Raw genomic sequence first — 19,877 nt, 5'->3', positions numbered from 1 at the left:
TCAGTTTTGGCTAAAATGTTACTGGTATTTAAAAAAATATAAATTTCTCATTATAGTATATACCCATCACAAATAAATAATTTTGAAACACCTCACGACGAATCACCCAGACTGGGACCCAAGTGCAGCTGGGCAACGGGTGACACTTCAGCACCATACTGGAAGGGAAAACCAAAAAAGTTAATAAAAGGACAAATGAAAATGTTCAAATTTTTAGGTTCAGCTACATTTTTTATTTAAGCATTATAACTGGTCCAGAGTCATTCAAGCACACAGTTTTGTTTCAAATGCTGAAGAAAAAAAACCCCAAAGAATATTTACAAACTGGAATATAAATATTCTAAATGTACATTATCATACATGTAAGTACCTCAGAATGCTGCCGCTGTATAATCATGGTAGAATTGCCATAGTGCCTTCAATACAAACAGTTACCATAATAACCTTTATGACTGCAATTAGGGAAAGGAATGAGGGACGGACCACCATATAATATCCCTGAATGGATGTTTTATCGGCTTTTTCCTTAAAGCCAACAGAACAGCTACACAGTACACATCATTTCATGCAAGTGGGTTCATTCACTCAATAATTCATTTTTCTCCTCAGCTACACCTGCAGGAAGAAGAAACATCCCCTTTTTAATTTGGAATCATATGTATATTTGATGAAGGCAAAATCAAGAGAAACACACTTTTACATAATTAAAAACATATTTCTTCTTTCCATTCATTAAAAAATGAGTCAGGAAGGAAACTGGCTGCAGTCAGCCTGTTTTCTTGCTTCCTTTTTCTGTTGTTGAGTTTGTGTGAAGTGAAAATCAGTCGGTTTGGTGTCTGCTTTTTTCCTCCCCGTTTTCTCCTTTATTTTTTAATAGAGATAACCTTTAATTTTTCTTATGGTAGTTGGGAAACTAAAGCAACAAAGAAAAAAAAGTGTTTATATTTAAAAAATGTGTAGAATCAAAAACTGTAGTATTAATTAGAACTTCTAGGCATTCCGGTCCTCCCTGATACTGGTGGCGTCTTCATGTGTATTGTTCTTTCGCTTTATTTCAGTTTACACACCATTAAGCCAGTGCTTACTGTGAAAATCTGGGAAAGAAAAGAGTCTACAGAGGTAGCAACTTGGCATAACAAGAGAAAGAGTACATTTCTGATAATTCTTTTAAAATGCTAGTTTTTACTTAACAAGTACAGCATGTCTGCTGGAACTGGTGAGGTTACCTTGAGCGATTAACTCGAGCCTTTGCATCTTTCAATAGCAGACTCTTTTCACGTGGTCTCCGCCTCAGGTAAAGGGACACACGCATATGAATCCTGTAACAAAAGCTACGAATCAAATGTTACTTTGAGTGTTTGTTATTTATGAATGTGCCTCTGGAGTAAACTTCTCCATCACAAGCACATCACAATACACGGTTTTGCTCCGTTTTCTCTGTGCTTGAGCCTTTAAAGTAAAGGCCTTGGTAAACATAACATTAAACAGAAGTTCCTCTTTATTTTTTTTTTTTTTAAATTGCAATGAAACTTGGGCTATGAAAGCTACAATATCAATACGCATACATGGCTACAATGAAGTAGCTGTGCTTCATTTTTGATTTTGCTTTATATCAATGCTGCTTTCTTACACTTTTTGTTTTATAGCAAAGTGACGGAGACAGACATTTGCAGGTAGGAATGCAGATCAATGCCTTTGCCAGGAAGCCCCCCAAGAATATCCTACAGCAACAGGTAATCAATCTAAAGGAACATCAAGGGAAACAGTAAACAGAAGAGGAGTGCTGCCATTCAAGCCAAGCCATAATATACCATGTAAAACACAGCGCTAAGGGATCGATTGGTCTTGAACATAAAATATCACAAAAACGTTGGAATGTCGACAATATCAATTCGATTTACTTTTACAGTATGTGGGACATAGTGTTGAGTTGGACTTGAATCCACCACTGACTTGCAATACAAGTTGAAGTTAAATGCATATATGTGGAATTTATGCTTAAAGAAAGAATAAAAAAAAAAGGGTCCACTATTTAGTTTGCAGTACCAAACTAAACAGGTGCATATGAAATATTTCCCAAGCATTTAGGGAAATAAATGATAGTTTAATTTTAATCACTCAACTACAAGATGCTTTTCGATTAATGAAAACCACATGAGGTGGGTTTAATAATTTCTTTTAAAATCTCGTCAGCTTACCGGATACTTCAGATGCTCAATCCTATAGCAAAGTTTATATAAACAACCTGCTATGGGGACATATTTTTTTATCTGCCATATTAACAAATACTGTTTATAACATAGTATAAGCGTTATGTGCACTATTGGTATAATAAATATTTATTAATATGAAGGCAAAAAACAACAAAAAAATCCACACCTAATTCCTGCTTGCATATCTCATGTAAAATCTGACAAGTTGAGTTCATAAGAAATGGCTGGACTTTCAACTAATTTTTATATTTGTGGGTACATTCTTCAGCATAGAAACTTGAAATTCTTTTCTGATGTACTTAAGAAACCACATTTGAGATTAATGAATTTATTCCTCTGTATACAATACGCTATCTGTCTGTCTTTGCGTACACGCATGACTTTGAGGGCTGGACAATGCGAGTGGGAGTAATGAATCCAGACTGGAAATTCTAGAATAAAGTGGCACCCAGTAGGGCTGCTGTGGCTCGAATGGTCTGTCATCAGCATAGAAGTGTGGGGCGGGTTGAGCACATATACGAAATGGTATCTGAAGTATTTCTTTTTGTCATGTTTTAATTCTATTACATAAGAAAACCATAAATGCCAGAAGGGCTCTAATAGCCTGGCTGGATATCAAAAATAGAGATCCTTTTTAGTACTAAAACAGGGCTGAAACAACTATATTTAGATAATAGTTATATATTCCAAATGATATAATAATATTCAATCTTGACAATCACCCCTTATTTTAATATCTGCTGTAAATGACAGGGAATCATCAGCTGTCTTGTGTCTACGCTCTCAGCTTCTACATTCACTGTACTTCTCTTTGCTACTTCTTCGGCAAATGTACTCACTGACATCCACTTGCCATGTAAAATAAGGCCTTCAAAGTATAATAATAAAAAAAAATAACACTGCACGGGACTCCTTCAAAGTAAATGAGGACACAGAGTGGTACAATATTTACAAATGCACTTTATAAAGCATCACAATTGTTTCAACAGTGTGTTGTGTTGGGTCACAGTGAAATTGTGGAATGCTGGTGTAAAACCAAACTTAACCAAAAGACAATTATCTTCATAAGTTTATTTATTTATTACCTGCACAAGATGTCCTCCTCATCATTTTATTTGGCCGTTTGACCTATGGTAATAATAGCATACACCTCTGAACTATATAATAGGAATAGCTTTGGGCTCCTTGGTTAAAAACTATTTGTGGCTTGGTCAGTAGTCATTTCAAAATGGTTCTTTCACTTTTGAAAAAAACAAAATTTGTTGCAAAATGTGTTTTTATTTGTGTAACTAAAAATAAATAGAAGTGAGAACCACAATAACATCTTACAAAGTCTAGCTAAACAGCATGCATGTACATTATATGCTTCTAAAAGCAGATGATAAACCTGCAGTCTAAAAGGAAAACACATTCAATTCAATATTTCAGATAATATAAACAGGGCCATTAATGTCTTGCTTGAGACAACATTTTTGGTTTACTTGCAAACCTTCAAAAGAAATGGTCTGGTTTAGACCTGAACAAGAAATGCTTCTGGAAGGCTTCAAACAAAACAAAATAAAAAAACAAACAGCAGCAGAAAAATACACGTAAACACACATATATCTCTCTGAAGAATAAAAAAATACATGAATCACACATACTTTAGGACTTTCTGCAGACTGAAGGCTTTCATTGATCACCAATTAGATCAGAAGTTTGTAGAACCAACAATTGGCCTCAATACTATGCAGCTCATTTTACCAGCGGACAAGACTATTTAACATGAAGGCTGATCAGATGTAAAGCATAGCTCAGTTAAAATGGGTGGACATTAGCAACAGAAACACTGGAGGAAAAGCAGGCAGGCTTTTTAGAATATGGTACACAAAGTTTAAACCATGTGCAAAATGACTGCAGGCAAGTTTTAAGTATGCAGCACAGAACAGGTATGAAAAGAAAAGGAATAAAAGTTTTGGAAGTGCTGAACAGCGTTTCAGGACTATTGATGTTCCAAGATCAGCACTGAAGTGTACTCCATCTGGATTTGGGGAGGGTGTGCTGTCTCTGGAAGAGGCAAGAATGAATGTGATCTGCACTTCACTCAATAGAAAGTTGACATTTACAGTAAAAAGAAGAACAGCATAATTTAAAAAGCCAGGCAAATGAAACTTCTTTTAAAAAGTGCTCTACTTAATCACACCCACCCTCATTTTAAACACTATATGTGCTGACCCCTAGAATTGTTACAGTGTTTGCCAGCAAATATAATCTGATACAGGTTGTTTTACATTCTTATAATAATAATAACAAAAAAAAAACCAAACAATTACAGTAAGCTAGGGAGCAAGCCCAATGAATGCATACTGAATATTTTCTTTCAATTGTGTTTAGTCTTTTTTCCCCTCATAAATCCAGTTCAGCTGAATCTGACTGTAATAACCTAATGAAAAAGAATTCGATTTTTCATAAGGCGGTAATACAATCTGCATGCCAGCTCAGCTCACAGTGCTCAACTTTTAAGCCATATTGCCATGTCCAGTGAAACAAGAAAGCTTAGAGACAACACAGATGAGGAAGATGCCTGGCAGCACAGGTGGTGTAGGAAAAGATCAATGAGGGTAAAGGGGGGAGCCAGATGGGCAGTCTTGTGGAAGAACGTAATCCTTGTTGTTTCACCCACTGCAACTAGATAATACTTGCACTGCGGTTCATTTCATACTGGGAATTATTGTTGACATTTGTGTTACGACGTGATAGATTGGGTGTTGGGACAGGGATTAAATTTTCCATAGGGCATCCGTGCTGGATGAGGATGTCGATGCATTCCTGGCTACCAGCTCTCCGTGCATATGCAAGTGAAGTCAAACCCCTGGCATCTCGGCTTTTCACATCAACACCATACTGTGGGGAAAAAAAAACAGCAACGAATAATGTTAGGATTTAGAGCAGAAAAAAAAAACATTTCACAAGGTTGTGTGAGAAAAGCATCTTACATCAGTCCTTTAGAGCAGTAAGGATGACCCACGTTTGTATTGTCATGCTTGTCAGACCATTATTTTGGGTGAAACTTCTATTTAATCCAAGCCAGAATTATGATACTTGTCTGGGTATCAGGGCACAATTCATCATGGAGTACATTCACCCACACAGGCCAATTTAGACTTGCTAATGAATCTAGAATGGAGGACTTGTGCTGCAAATACGTTATTATACAATAACAAGCCAGCAACACACTTTACCTTTAGAGCAGTACCTGTTGATGGATTTGCTTTGCAAATGTTATTAAAACTTTGAAAATAATTTTAATTAGTAAAAGGACAAATGTCCGTGTATCTGCCCATCTGCTTAGTCTCTGCTATATTATGCCATTTGGTATGGGAGTCATAAAAAGCAGTGCTAATTTTTGTGATGTGTCATCTTTGGAATGAGAAGTGCATTGCACCTTATTACTACATGTATTACAAGATATATTCCAATAGATGGTGCACTGCAAATGTCAATGCTTTATACGTCCAACTGTATAGGGATATAAAAAAATGTTTTTAAATAGTCAAAACCAGTAGAAAATATATATAAAATACCAAACAAGGGTCTAAAATAAGAAAATTGGTCTTATCAGTCCATTCTGTTGTCCAACGATATACAAAAGCAGCATTGTGGTGATTTTCTTGTATCCACTAAGGTTATGTGAACAAGGTTTATAGCCAATGACTGATAACTGTGCATGGTGAGCAACGGAAGAGTGAAAATATTCATAAATTCATGTGCATGTTTAGAAACCAAATCCCCGACATGACTAGACTAGAGTCACTGAACCAGACCAATGCGGTATCAACCACTGCCACACCAGTTAAATGAGCAATGCTAAGAGGAAACAACTAAAATAGGCAGCTGCTTCCAAAGAGGAAAAGGCCTCTGAGGGAAAGGGATCAGGTATGCATTATTATACCAGACAAGACGGACAACCCATGTATTGAATCAAAAACATGAGATCTATATTGATTACTTAGATTTCAACCTGCGTTATATAAATACCCCAGCTAGTTTATTTTAAAACTATATAACTAAAGCTAGTGAGCATGGTAGTGGAGTGTGCAGCATTATCTTCTAACGATGCCAGAGTTCAATGTTTTCTTTTGAAGTCCAAGTTATGTTTCCACAACCACTGTATACACTCATTTGCTAAAGAAACTTTAATTGTTAAATTAAACTGTAATTATAAATTTAAAGTGTCAGCTATCAAGATCCTTACTGTAATGAAAGCTGTCTGTTAATCCTACATAACTCATTCACTGATTATGGCTGTAAAATTATCCCAATTAGTGGCACAAATGGCAGTCTTATCTGACAAAGCAAGCTTGTTGCAGGATATTCCAAGTTTTCCAGCAGCAGTAACAACAGTAAGTCCCACTTTCTACAGTAAACTTGTTCATACTGAGTATGTTACAATTTCTACATCTTCCCCACCAATCATCCAGAGCCTTGCAGTAGCTACTGGCTATAAATGCTCTGCCTTTCCAGTTCTCTCCTTTGTGTCTGTCTTTTACAGTTGTACTTGAAAGTTTGCGAACCCTTTAGAATTTTCTATATGTCTGCATAAATATGACCTAAAACATCATCAGATTTTCACTCAAATCCTAAAAGTAGATAAAGAGAAACCAATTAAACAAATGAGACAAAAATATTATACTTGGTCATCTATTTATTAAGGAAAATGATCGAATATTACATATTTGTGAGTGGCAAAATATGTGAACCTTTGCTTTCAGTATCTGGTGTGACCCCCCTTTGCAGCAGTAACTGCAACTAAACAGGACAGCCTCAACTCTATGATGTTGGTGGGTTTCCTCACATTAACTGCTCGCTTCAGGTCCTTCCACAGCATTTCAATTGGATTAAGGTCAGGACTTTGACTTGGCCATTCCAAAACATTAACTTTATTCTTCTTTAACCATTCTTTGGTAGAACAACTTGTGTGCTTAGGGTCGTTGTCTTGCTGCATGACCCACCTTCTCTTGAGATTCAGTTTATGGACAGATGTCCTGACATTTTCCTTTAGAATTCTCTGATATAATTCAGAATTAATTGTTCCATCAATGAAGACAAACTTTCCTGGCCCAGATGCAGCAAAACAGGCCCAAACCATGATACTACCACCACCATGTTTCACAGATGGGATAAGGTTCTTATGCTGAAATGCAGTGTTTTCCTTTCTCTAAACATAACGCTTTTCATTTCAACCAAAAATTTTGGTCTCATCCATCCACAAAACATTCTTCCAATAGCCTTCTGGTTTGTCTACGTGATCTTTAGCAAACTGCAGACAAGCAACCATGTTTTTTTTGGAGAGCAGTGGCTTTCTCCTTGCAACCCTGCCATGCATACCATTGTTGTTCAGTGTTCTCCTGATGTTCTCCATGAACATTAGCCAATGTGAGAGAGGCCTTGAGTTGCCTTGGTGACCTCGCCGACTATTACATGCCATGTTCTTGGAGTAATCTTTGTTGGTCAACCACTCCTGGGGAGGGTAACAACAGTCTTGAATTTCCTCCATTTGTACACAATCTGTCTGACTGTGGATTGCTGGAGTCCAAACTCTTTAGAGATGGTTTTGTAACCTTTTCCAGCCTGATGAGCATCAACAACTCTTTTTCTTAGGTCCTCAGAAATCTCCTTTGTTCGTGCCATGAGACACTTCCACAAATGTGTTGTGAAGAGCAGACTTTGATAGAACCCTATTCTTTAAATAACAAGAGGTGCCCACTCACACCTGATTGTCATCCCATTGATTGAAAACACCTGACTCTAATTTCACCTTCAAACTAACTGCTAATCACAGAGGTTCACATACTTTTGCCACTCACAAATATGTAATATTCAATCATTTTCCTCAATGAATAAATAAATGAATAAACCAAGTATAATGTTTTTGTCTCATTTATTTTACTGCTTTCTCTTTATCAACTTTTAGGACTTGAGTGAAAATCTGATGATGTTTTAGGTCATATTTATGCAGAAATATAGAAAATTCTAAAGGGTTCACAAACTTTCAAGCACAACTGTATCTGCTGCAATGTCTAACCTGTGGTTCAGTGCCTAACATTTTGTCACTGTTGCAGACATAGAGTGTGTTTCTCTAAATACTCAGAAGAATTAAAATTAAAATCAAAGGACAAGTTCAATGGCAAACTTTACGATCACAACTACATGAAAATAACAGAGCCCTTGGAGATGAAAGGCTGTGGCATATGTAGAGAAAGAATGAAATGTAAATGGAAAGTGGGCACATTATATACAAGTCATTTTAATATTGTAAATACTCAAAGGATAAAAACATAATACCCGTTGGTCCAGTAGGTACCAGCAGGGAGATTCACCAACTGGAATTTTACTTTTAAAAGTCATTGCTATTGCAAAGGGCTCTCTTTTTTTCTTCCAAACCAGTACTACATGGAACAGTCTCATACATAGCACAGTGCTTCCATCATCCATGCCTCTGGGGATAATGAGCAAAGACCCCAGCAACATTCACATATAGCTCCAGTTGCCGTATTGCTCCCAAAGTTCATCCCTTCCCAAAAAAAACCCTTTTCTCAAGCCAGGGATGTGATTTCCTGCAAGGCAGCAGCGCTACCGCTCTGCCATCATGCTGCCCCCCACATGTGTAATTATTAACAGTATTCATTATTTAAATGAACTTAACGATTTATCTGTAAAATGTAGCATACATACTTTAATGCATTTCATCATGAAAGTGATACCAAGTATAAATCTAAGGATTCTAAATGTGCAGAGGGCGGGAATATCATAAATGTAATGTGTTCTGCCTTTGCGAACTATTGTTGCTTGCCGCTACTGTCAATTCAGGAGGAAGCCCCAGAAGCGCATAGCGGTCAACAACTGGGTAGGTTTTAAAATGACGTTTACGATGGTCTACTTTAATGATATAATATACTACGAAGTGAAAGTGAAAGCTGAAATTTCCACTTTAATAACAAATTAGACCTTTTCACAGTGTCCTTAATTTTTTTTCTCAGTGGCTCAAATATACTGCTGTACATTCTGATGCTGTTGTGAAGGTGCACAGAAGATGATATGTGAGACTTTTAAAATGTATTGTGTCATTACGTTGGGGAATATGCGACACTTTAATATAAAAGCACCACGAATACATCTGTATGTCAGAATTTTGCTTCACCACTTTGAACCATTCATCAAACAGCGAAGCACGCACATCGATCCTGTAGGATCCGCATAGCGGCTTTCTGTCACATGTAGATAGTAACCAGAGACTCTGACGTCACGTTCCAACTTTTATCACACAGCACCCCTCGACTTTTTGATGGTGTTGCAACTCGCACACGTGTCACGTTAATTTCTGAGGATGTGCAAAGAGAATGCATCAAATGAACGCTGGGCAGCCATAATGCGTGTTTGTACACACATTCTGCACAAAGTATAAACTGGCCCTTAGAGTAGTTCAAGTCTCCAGCACTTTCTAAAAGACAGTAAAATGTTTGGAAAAGGACTGAATAATTTATGCAGCACACAGGTTTTGCCTAATTTTTCACTTATGTATAATGCCATCACCAGCCTTGTCATGAAAAGTAATGTTTCATGTTTTTTTTTTCTGCAAAATGACTGAAAAAAAAAAAAACAGTATTTCCTATGTAAGAAAAATATACTCACATTCAGGATGTATACATTAATATGTTAAATGCAATGGAAAGAGGCTGCACACAGCTTATAATATTTACAAACCAGTTGGCAACACAGGAGTTTTTATCTCCTAAAGATAAAGTGAAAATAGGTACTTCATAATGCCAGTGAGACGATGATGTACTTGCTCCATTAAGCATCTGGACTAGTTAACAGTGACATTGTTTGATAAGAATAGGTTAAAACAATTAAAAGTACATATAAATTAAAACTAAATGTGTGCAGTATTTTACATGTAATTTATTGTTAAATAATTCCAAAAATAATACAGACATTAACTTCTTATTTGAATTCATTGAATTTAGTCAAGGAATTTTAAATAAAATATAAAAAATTATAGTCACCTAACACTCTTTTCTATATTTTTATTGTAATTTATTACATTGTGACTTCTTTTTATCAGAGAAGAAAAGGCCACTTGGTCTCTATTCATTTTCTAAAGGCGACTGCTGAACTCAGTGAAAGCCTCAGGACAGTTCTTCCTTGTCTGGTTGAATTCAGAGAGTTTGTTGATAAGATCTGAAGTAGAAACTATCTCACATTTATAACTTACAGAAAAGTACTCTTCATCTTTTTTTTAGTAAACTGATTGTTATTCATCATTCTTCTCTTGGAACCAAGCTTTTTCTTCACATTATATTAATAATAACATAATATTAAATACTGTGGCTTCATTGCATAAGCATAAACCACTTCAAAAATAATAACAGTAGGTTTTTGCCCTTAATATGTACAGCTGTATTCTTAAAACAAATGGCCTCTAGCATACACTTATTAAATCACAAAGTGATTTACTGCACTGTTCTTTAACCCATGTCAAATAAAGCAACCAAAAGAAAACTTAAAAAAATAAATGTCCTTTCTCCACATTTCTTTTTATGCATCATATCATAAATAAAAACAGTGATTTAATTAAGCATTTTTTAAATTTGAACTTTTCTCACATTTCAGTAGGGAAATAAAATATATACAAGTTGGCACAGTCACAGAATTAAGAAAATAAAGGAATATTATAGTTTACAATAAGAGTGTGAAAAGACCAAGCTTCAGATTTCTCAGGCATTGATGGTGAAATACAGCATTCAGTATATGCAAGTATGCTTAGTACATGTTGTTGGATATTGTAAAGTTTCACTCTCCCCTATGTGTACATCTGATTAAAAACAAAAATCAGTGAACAGAATAATCATTTTGAGAATGAATACATCTGCATACAATATATTAAAATGGGGTGGGTGTCCAGTTGGCATAGATGTCCATGATGGTGACTTCACCTGACATTGACTATTGTAACTGATCACAGAGCCACAACTTGCTTATTTTCTCCAGGGATGCTTAATAAAAATATTAAATATTATCATATATTATTAGGTTTAGTTTATGTTAACCAATTTAGAACTGTTTTATTTTACTGTGTATTTAAACACATCAGTATGTTTATTTGTATGCAGTACTTAATAATTTGGAAAGTTGTAATTGCAGTTTAACTGTAAAGCTATTATAGTGCTCTGAGCCTGCACTTAGTGAAGAGCACTATATAAAAATAACAGAGTTGAACTGAACTGACCATGATAACAAAAGCAAAAAAATCCCTACATACTTTTATAAAAGGACCCAAAAAGGTGTTAATTGTTACAGGTAATACACCTTCCACTTTAAGAATGCATAAATCATAACTACATTATTAGTACATTAATTAGCTATATACAGGGCTGGCCCCACCATTTAGGGCGCAGATCATAAGGGGGTACCCAGCGATACAAGTTGGCACACTAATATATACTTGGCATAGGGAGCAAAATAACCTAGCACCAGCACAGGTTATATTGTTTGGTTGACTTAATCAAAACACATAACTGCTACAACTACCTTTACCCACGGAATATCAATAAATCAAAGTGGCAATGCTGTAAGCACCTTCATTGGCAGATGTTGATTCAGTTCTTTGTTTTGTCTTGCTTTGTATTACGGATCTGCACAACTAAGGCACTCTGAATGCGGGAAAGAGGTTTAATAAATAAAATGTATTATTTAACATTTATCCAGACATTTGAAAATGTAAAAAATAATTTAACTACTTCTTAAAGTAAAAAAATGGTAATCATACCCATATTAAAAGCTGTGTAATGACAACATTAGCCATAGCACTAGACAGATGCAGTGCAGTTCTTCCATCTCCGTCCCCATATGTTTCATTGACTTCCTCTTTAGTTCCATGAGCTAGAAGTAAAACCACTAGTTTTAAATCATCTTCCACAACAGCACGAAGAAGTTGCTGTCCCAGAGGCACATCGGATTGAGGAAGGGGAGCCAAAAAGAGCTTCTGCTCATATTTAGCTCTAATCCAGCTTTCTTTTTCTTCCCTGGAACAAAAACAGAAAATAATAAATTTATGTGTGATTTCAAACAACAGTCTTTGAATAGAGCAATTTATTAAAAAACAAAAAAACACCACCACCAAGTGACTATGGACCTACTAGCAAAATATTAGATGAAAGTCAAAGATTAAAAGTAGGCCACAAAACCTAAAACCATAAGTTTCAATCTGAAAATATTAAGCTATGCTTAGGAAAAGTATAGAAGGAAAATTTACACAGTCTGATTATTTTCAGGAAGCAGTTATCAAAATTAAATCAAACTGTATACCCTTTGAAAAATATAGCAAACTATTTAAATGCAACATTTGAGCCCTGCACTATATTATACTAGTGTTAAACCATATTTGTGTGGTTCTCCATCAACTTCTGAGGTCTTCTTTAACTTTAGTAAGAAAAGACAACCATGCTATGTAACAAATGAAACTATTTCAACTCTTCTGCAAAAGTGAGAGAGACACAGGAAAAAAAATAATTTAAATCACTGTCTGCTTGCCAAGTGCTGCATTAACAAACAGTGGAGTTATCAGCTGCAGCAGCAGAGTTAAGCCTAGTCATCTATCTAAAGGTTACACATTGAGAACACACTGTGAGTACCACTAACAATACCAGATGAACATGTTTTTATCAGTGCTGTCAGACTTCTTGTTTGAAAATGCTGGACACTCACAAAAGATCCTGCTCAGAATCTCGATTTTCCCTCTCCTGGGGGGTGCAGTAGAGTGCAGACGGGATCGATCGCTCTGAATAACACTGAAAACTACAGTTCTTTTAAATGGAAAAAGAGGAATAAGAGAAACATCCCTCAGAATTTTATCAGTTTCAATCATAACTTGTTTTGTCCTTTGCAATAAAGTAAAATAATAAAAATCAATATCCGTCTTTCTGAGCATGCTCAGTTCATTGCTAACCTCTGACCTGACTCAGCAGCTTGATAAGGAGAAGAGAAAGGTGCTCTTGTTTTGGTGTCTGATTGACTGACATAAAGAAGGAGCTGGAATGATATAGACAAACAACGCTTCCTGAAGTGACAGGCCCTTGGAGGATGTCTATCAGATGAGACACGTCATGTACCCTTAACCATCTGCCTGCTGAACATGGCTGCAAAGAGTGACTTGACAGAGGAGGAGTGGCAAGAAGACAAGGTCAATAATGACCTCAAAAATAATAACTTAGATGAAGATTGACAATGACAAAAAAAATCCCCCTTTCAAAATAATCAGAAAATGAGATCTTTCCACAAAATAATTTTAAAATTCACTGAAACATTCATCTACAATGGGAAAACAGAAGTTTAAAAAAATAAACTTAAATTTAACTGTGTACAAAATGAATAATAGAAATATACTGTATCAAACATGAAGAATGAATATGTAAACAAAGCAGCAAGATACTGATTGTTATGATATTTCCAGTGACATTTTATTTGCAAAACATAAAATGGATATACATTAATAAGATTTTTTTTTTTACAAAAAGTAATTTAACAGTCTGCTAAATTATTTATTACTCCTGTTAAAAAAGCAATAAGGATTTGGATTAGGATGCATGCAAATCAGCATCTGCAGCTTAGAAAAAAACAAGTCTTCCTGAGAAAAAAAAAGTCCAAGTTTACAGTAATGAATCAACTTTAAAAAATAATGAAAAGTTAATAGCTACTAATGTAAATGTTTTACTATTTTATCATTGTTTGTATGCTGCACTTTGTTTAGTTCCCATTAGGTAATATGTCTTTTGAAATTAAGGGAACAAAACCAAAACAACATTTTACACCTCATCAACAGCAAAGACATTTTTTAAATCTTTCTTGGAAAAGGTTTCTGCGTTACCTTGAAACAGTTTACAATTTAAAAGTTAAAATAGAACTCCTAATAATAAATGGCCACGTCATTGTAAATAAACCTGTTACCCAAAAGAGAGACACTAAATAAGAATTACTATATTAGTTCAACTGGGCTGTAAACACCAACGCGTAAAAACTACAATGTATGTGATAACTGATGTACTAGTCTTTAGAAATTCAATTATATCTTCTTTTATGAGATAATAAACTACCATAACTTAAATTTAATGTACTCCATCCACAACATCTTCTGCTTTAAGTTTATAGACAGACATACAGACAGATGACACTTTTTTATCCCCTTGAGGAAATTATAATTTTTATAGAAGATTAAAAAAAAATCTAACTATAATAAAAACAAACAAGAGCCACACCAACCCAAACACAGGTCAGATTGTATTACAGGTTTATATTTTTAAGTCATTGACATTTGAATAGTGCATTGTAGAAATGAGTGAAAACCAACAACAAAAACTCTGTGTGCAACCCAGCAACCAACCAGTTCATCAGGCAAACTCATTCACATCATTGGGATTTTATTTATTTTGTTTATTTATTCTTTAATTGTGCTCTTCCCATTAGACAGGCTTTGACTGCAGTGCATATTTATGGGAATATAGTTCAAATAAAACTAAAAGTACATCTCCCATTTTTGGCTCACTAAGGCTCATCATGGTGGTAACTGCAAACTAAAGAGTATTGAAAGTATCTATCTATCGTTAAGATATGTTAAGCCAAGGTTGCAGTATAACAGCAGTAAAAATAAATAGCACTCTATACAAATACAAGACAAAAATGGAATAAAATGCATTCTTAACTTATGTTTCTAAAGCTTTGCAAATACTAGAGACTTTTTGTCCTGCAACATTATCTTATTTGTGTAGGAACTAGCAGACAAGCAGTCTTGTCAAGGTAGAAATCCATAGTAAGTCTTATGGGAATATGGGGACCTCTGTTATTTTTTGTTTTCATCTGCATTCACCCAATAACAGGTAGTGGTAAACTAAATCAAACTAGACAGCTCCTAATTATGAGCTGGCAGCACATTATTGTCTAATCTGCGATTTTCCACTCTCAATTATAAAAAGACACTACCCATACATGGAATAGCAACTCAAATGGAGCTACTTATTAAGTACTACTAGAAAAATAATAATAAATTACATTAGAAGGTTTTGCAAAAATGCTGACACATTCTAAACAATGACTACAGTTGTTTAAATATACACAAGAATAAATATTCTCTAAATATGTATATTTTTTTTTATTCCGGATCTCAAATTTGATTATCAGTTAAGATTTATTTTTGGTTTCTTTAGAAAATAGTTTAGGTTCATTGGTTTGCTACTGCACATGCAAAGACCAATGACAATTAGACATAAAATATATATTAAATACAGAATACTGTATGCTGTGAAAATAAAGCTAAAACATTTATTACAATAAATGGTCATCTCAAAGTACTAATTTAAAGAATGAGACCACAAAATGACAAAAGCAGGCATTAGAAAGTCTTGTATTGAAAATGTATTAAGAAAAGCCTGACAAAATATAGAACAGATTTAAGGAGTGGTTATGTTCATATTAAATAGGAAAATGTAAGAATAAAAAAGAGTGAAAAGAAAAACATTTATATTTTTGTCCCAAAAAAAAACACAAGTTAAAAATGTACAATTTCATCATGTTTCTTCTTTAAATGTAATCAATTTCTTTTCCGACTTTGTGCATTAAACCTTCTTGTGAACATTGTATTATTTTGGATAACACAAGTTACTTTAGTGCAAAAGAATTCTCGCATAAACAGAGATCTGCATCTCACTGCATTTTTTGGTTTTTGATTTTCCCTCAGGACACCATGAAAGACTCGAGGATATCCTGTTAATCCATGTAAACTGAGCCATTGTGCTCTTTTTAACCTGTAACTTTCTTTTATTTGGATTATCTAGACTGATCCATCCTAATGCTGTTTTAAATACACCACAAGGTTTTTGTATGTTATTCAACTGTGAGTAAATGAGATTTATTTAAAGATAACAAGAACATGTATGTTGTTAATGGCTTTACAACATAGAAGGGGGCATTTAATCAGGAACAATTCTAGGTAAAGCTGCTGCTGCTGTCTGAAATATTGTTTTGTGTTGAATAAATATAACTACTGCCCAGAAGACCAAAACACTTAACAATTCATAGACTATATGAGTCCCCTAGACTGTGGACATGTGTACCAAGTCAATAAAATATATACATTAAGTTTGTTAGTTTAATCCTTGTCTCACAGCATTAGTAACACATTTTCAAATATTGCTACATAATCACTTATTTAAACAGCCACTTCAAATGCAGCATTATAAATAGGAGTTCAAACCACTTTGAGTTCTGATAAGAGAAAGGTGTATCAAAGATTTCATCATTTATATATAAAAGTTCATAATTTTAGCAGTGACTTTCTGTAATTAAGGATACAAAGCATACAGTATCAATTTTATAAATGTGCTTACAACAGAATTATTGTGTGCCATATTTACATTATTATATTGCAGATACAATCTTCAGCTACTCCTGCTGTTTTCCCAATTTCAATAATTTCTTACATGAAAAATAACTTTGCCAATTCCAGCTTTAGAAAGTGACTAGTTCAAAATGTCAATACTGTATAAGACCATTCTATTTCTGCAGAAATTGATATCAAAATATCATTAAAAACAATATTAGTTTCAGGTCATTTTTAATTTATTATAGGGAAGGAAAAAATAAACAATACCTCTAATGTTTTTCAATTGCTTTAAATGCGTACTGTCATTAATAAATATTCATCAGTTCTTACTTTTTTATTTTTAACTGATCAAATGCAATAAATTCAAAACATCCTTATAATGGGGAGCTAAATGTTTTTAGTGACTAGATTATTTTTGTATTCTCTCTCTCATTTGATAATGTTAAAGTTATTTATAGACTTTTGTTCCAAATACTGTATATAATTTTGTTCGCTATTGCACTAAGGGACATGTCAGCCCAGGAACCTTAATGATGTTCCACTAAAGCTTCTGGAATCAGGACAAATACATTTAAAGGACCAATTTGGGCAGAGGCAAGGAACAATTCAGAGGACAGCAGAACAATTAACCACAGGAATTGTGAGTATCTCAGATCTCCTGGATACTGCCACTTAAAAGGCAAATACAAAGGGGAGTGAAATGGTAATCCTGTGCCTTTGTTTTAAATATAAAAGAAAACTAAACAGTGAGGAGTTTTTTTAAGAATAGTAAGACGACAGACTCAAAGCTGGTATTTCCCTTTGGCCTTTTTGAGACAGGAAGGAGAGGAGTTGAATAAACGGCAGATTTACCATGTCAAAGCATAAAGAACAGAAAAAAGTGAGGAGACAGAAATTTACCTTCACCGCAGGGGAGAAGGAGAAAGAGGGAAAGGGACAGGATTCAAGAAATTAAACACATGATGACTACCCCCACCCACTCACTCACATACTTTAACCAAACACTGGGGTTGCTTAGGGAACAGGAGGAAGGAGAGATGTCTCCAACATAGAAAGAATACAGAACAAGACAGATAACCATCACTGTCATTAATGCATTGTGGATGTGAAGACCATTAAATTCTACTATATTGTATGCACAGCAACAGAAGTTAATTTCAGTAATGTAGCCTTCAATAGCCTTGTTTTTCTTTAATTTTCATATTGTACTTTAGTTCACATGTACTGTATGCTCATGACATCAGATTTAAAAACTATAAAGTATTTTCCCTCAGCCAGCTGGCCCATCTATCTTCATACAAGTATCATGCTGCTCTTAACTCCTCTTACCACTTCCTAAAGAAAAATAAAATAAAGATTATCAGTATCATTAAAAAAGGCAAGACAGAGTTTTGCAGACTTCTTCTGTACTAGTCCTGCAAAGGTGCACTAACGTACTTTGTTTTGGTGGGCTTCTGGTTACATTAGATAAACTGCAGTATGCTGAACTGGGTACATGACAGTGAGCACACTCACTAATGAAACGTTATTCATTTCTGCTCAATTGAATTCCAACTATATGAAATTACAAAATACTACCAAAACTATACTTTTATTGAAAAATGTTTAATACTGATGCTGCATACAGTATGTGCATTTTTGCATTCTTAGTTCACTTTACATCTGGAGACATAAATATGATTTACATTTGTTATAGTATTGTAAGCAAATGGACTTCTTTCACTGAGCACTTAAGGAAAAGTACAGTTACTGTAAATGCACTAAAAATGCAACAGTTTATATACACTGGACTACTTGGAAAAATTAAAAACCTTGCACTGGAAACTGGATTAAACACTTAATAGTTCCAATTCCATTGTCGTGTATTTATCTCTTCCATAGCACTGATCTGTGATTGTACAAAGGTATGAAAACACTTCAAAAAGAGAAAGCAAAGATAATTTGTTCTAAAAAGTGTGATAAACACCTTTAATTAATTTAATTAGAGATATATGCAGTATTTAGCTGGCACCTAATTAAAGTAAATTAGTACTTTATACAGATACAGTGCATTATTTCCTGGTACTCATAAATAAACTTATAATTTTATTTATGTTGCATATATTGTGCTAAAATGCATCACAAATGTGACATGTTATAGCAGATAAGTCAAACAAATGCAATAAAAAAAATACAAATAAACAACATTAAGTATATGACAAAACTTAAAAATAACAGTAGGTCAAATAATTACAATTATATTTAAATCACACTTTTAGAAACGTAGAAGGTGAAAGCAGCCTCTCTCATTACATGAGGGAATTGCAAAAAGAAATACACATGAAGACATAGACTCTTTTTGACTGATATTGGTTTAAACAGCCTCTGACATATTCAGGGCTAAATCACGTAGAGCTTTATAAGTGAGTTTAAGAAACCTAAAACTACACACAAATTTTCCACACTATCAAGAAAAAATGTTTTGGAGCACATTTTACTTTTATAATGTGTGCTCCATAAGGGACATTTAGATTGCAGCTCTTTCTGAAGTTTTAATCATATTTTGGCATCTCAAGTTATGATTATTAAACAGGTTTCAAATGGGAGTAAAAGTGAGCTGCCAGCAGTTTCCTTTTCTGAAAGACTTTAGGCCCTGGTTGAATTTCCAGCAGAAAATCATTCTGTATCCTGCATGATTTCCATGTGTTTGCTCCCCACTTTATTTGTATAGTCCACAAGGGAGAATTTAGGTAGACTGAAAAATCAAAGCTGGCCAGATGACGATGCGTATATTGGTGTTCCTTGTTATAGACTAGTGTTCCATCTTGGGTTTGTTCCTACCTTACATTCTTTTCCTAAAATTGGCCTTGGCTCTCCCTATAACCCTGTACTGAGCGAAGTGTTTCTAAAAACGGACTCATGTACAGTTTTAATGCTTTTGAAAGGTATAACTAGATAAGAGTTAGAGGGACTGACAAGGATACATAAAGCTAGGAACTAAAAGACTCGGCAATACAATTTTCAAAAATCTGTACTCATTCTGGTTTAGACACATACAAAAAGGTATAATATATGCAACCTGGTATTTTTATTCTATTTCTAAAATATTCTGTGTTTTTCTTTAGTCACCACTAAAAAATTAACTGTTTTAATTTTTTCCTGGCAATCCATAAAAGCTGACTGTTGCATGAACAAAATAAAAAGTTTGTATTAAGCTACAGATACTTAATATAGATATTTAACTTCATAAAGTAGAATAGTTTTGTAATGTT

The 19,877-nt window shown here is 34.4% G+C and overlaps 1 protein-coding gene across 1 annotated transcript in view; it reads right to left on the bottom strand.

Annotated features, from left to right (window-relative positions):
* Positions 1-210: 210 nt before the first annotated feature.
* The window catches only part of agap3 (ArfGAP with GTPase domain, ankyrin repeat and PH domain 3), an 843,333-nt gene continuing 823,666 nt past the window's right edge, over positions 211-19,877 (bottom strand). The window contains exons 17-18 of the mRNA XM_039753235.1: positions 12,022-12,277; positions 211-5,096 (exon numbers count right to left, since the gene is read on the bottom strand). Coding sequence (XP_039609169.1) covers positions 4,881-5,096; positions 12,022-12,277 — 472 coding nt within the window. The 3' untranslated portion in view covers positions 211-4,880. The remainder of the gene's footprint in view (positions 5,097-12,021; positions 12,278-19,877) is intronic.

The sequence above is a fragment of the Polypterus senegalus genome, chromosome 5, assembly GCF_016835505.1.
Source record: "Polypterus senegalus isolate Bchr_013 chromosome 5, ASM1683550v1, whole genome shotgun sequence".
Classification (NCBI taxonomy): Eukaryota; Metazoa; Chordata; class Cladistia; order Polypteriformes; family Polypteridae; genus Polypterus; species Polypterus senegalus.
This window is presented reverse-complemented; position numbering and strand designations above follow the sequence as displayed.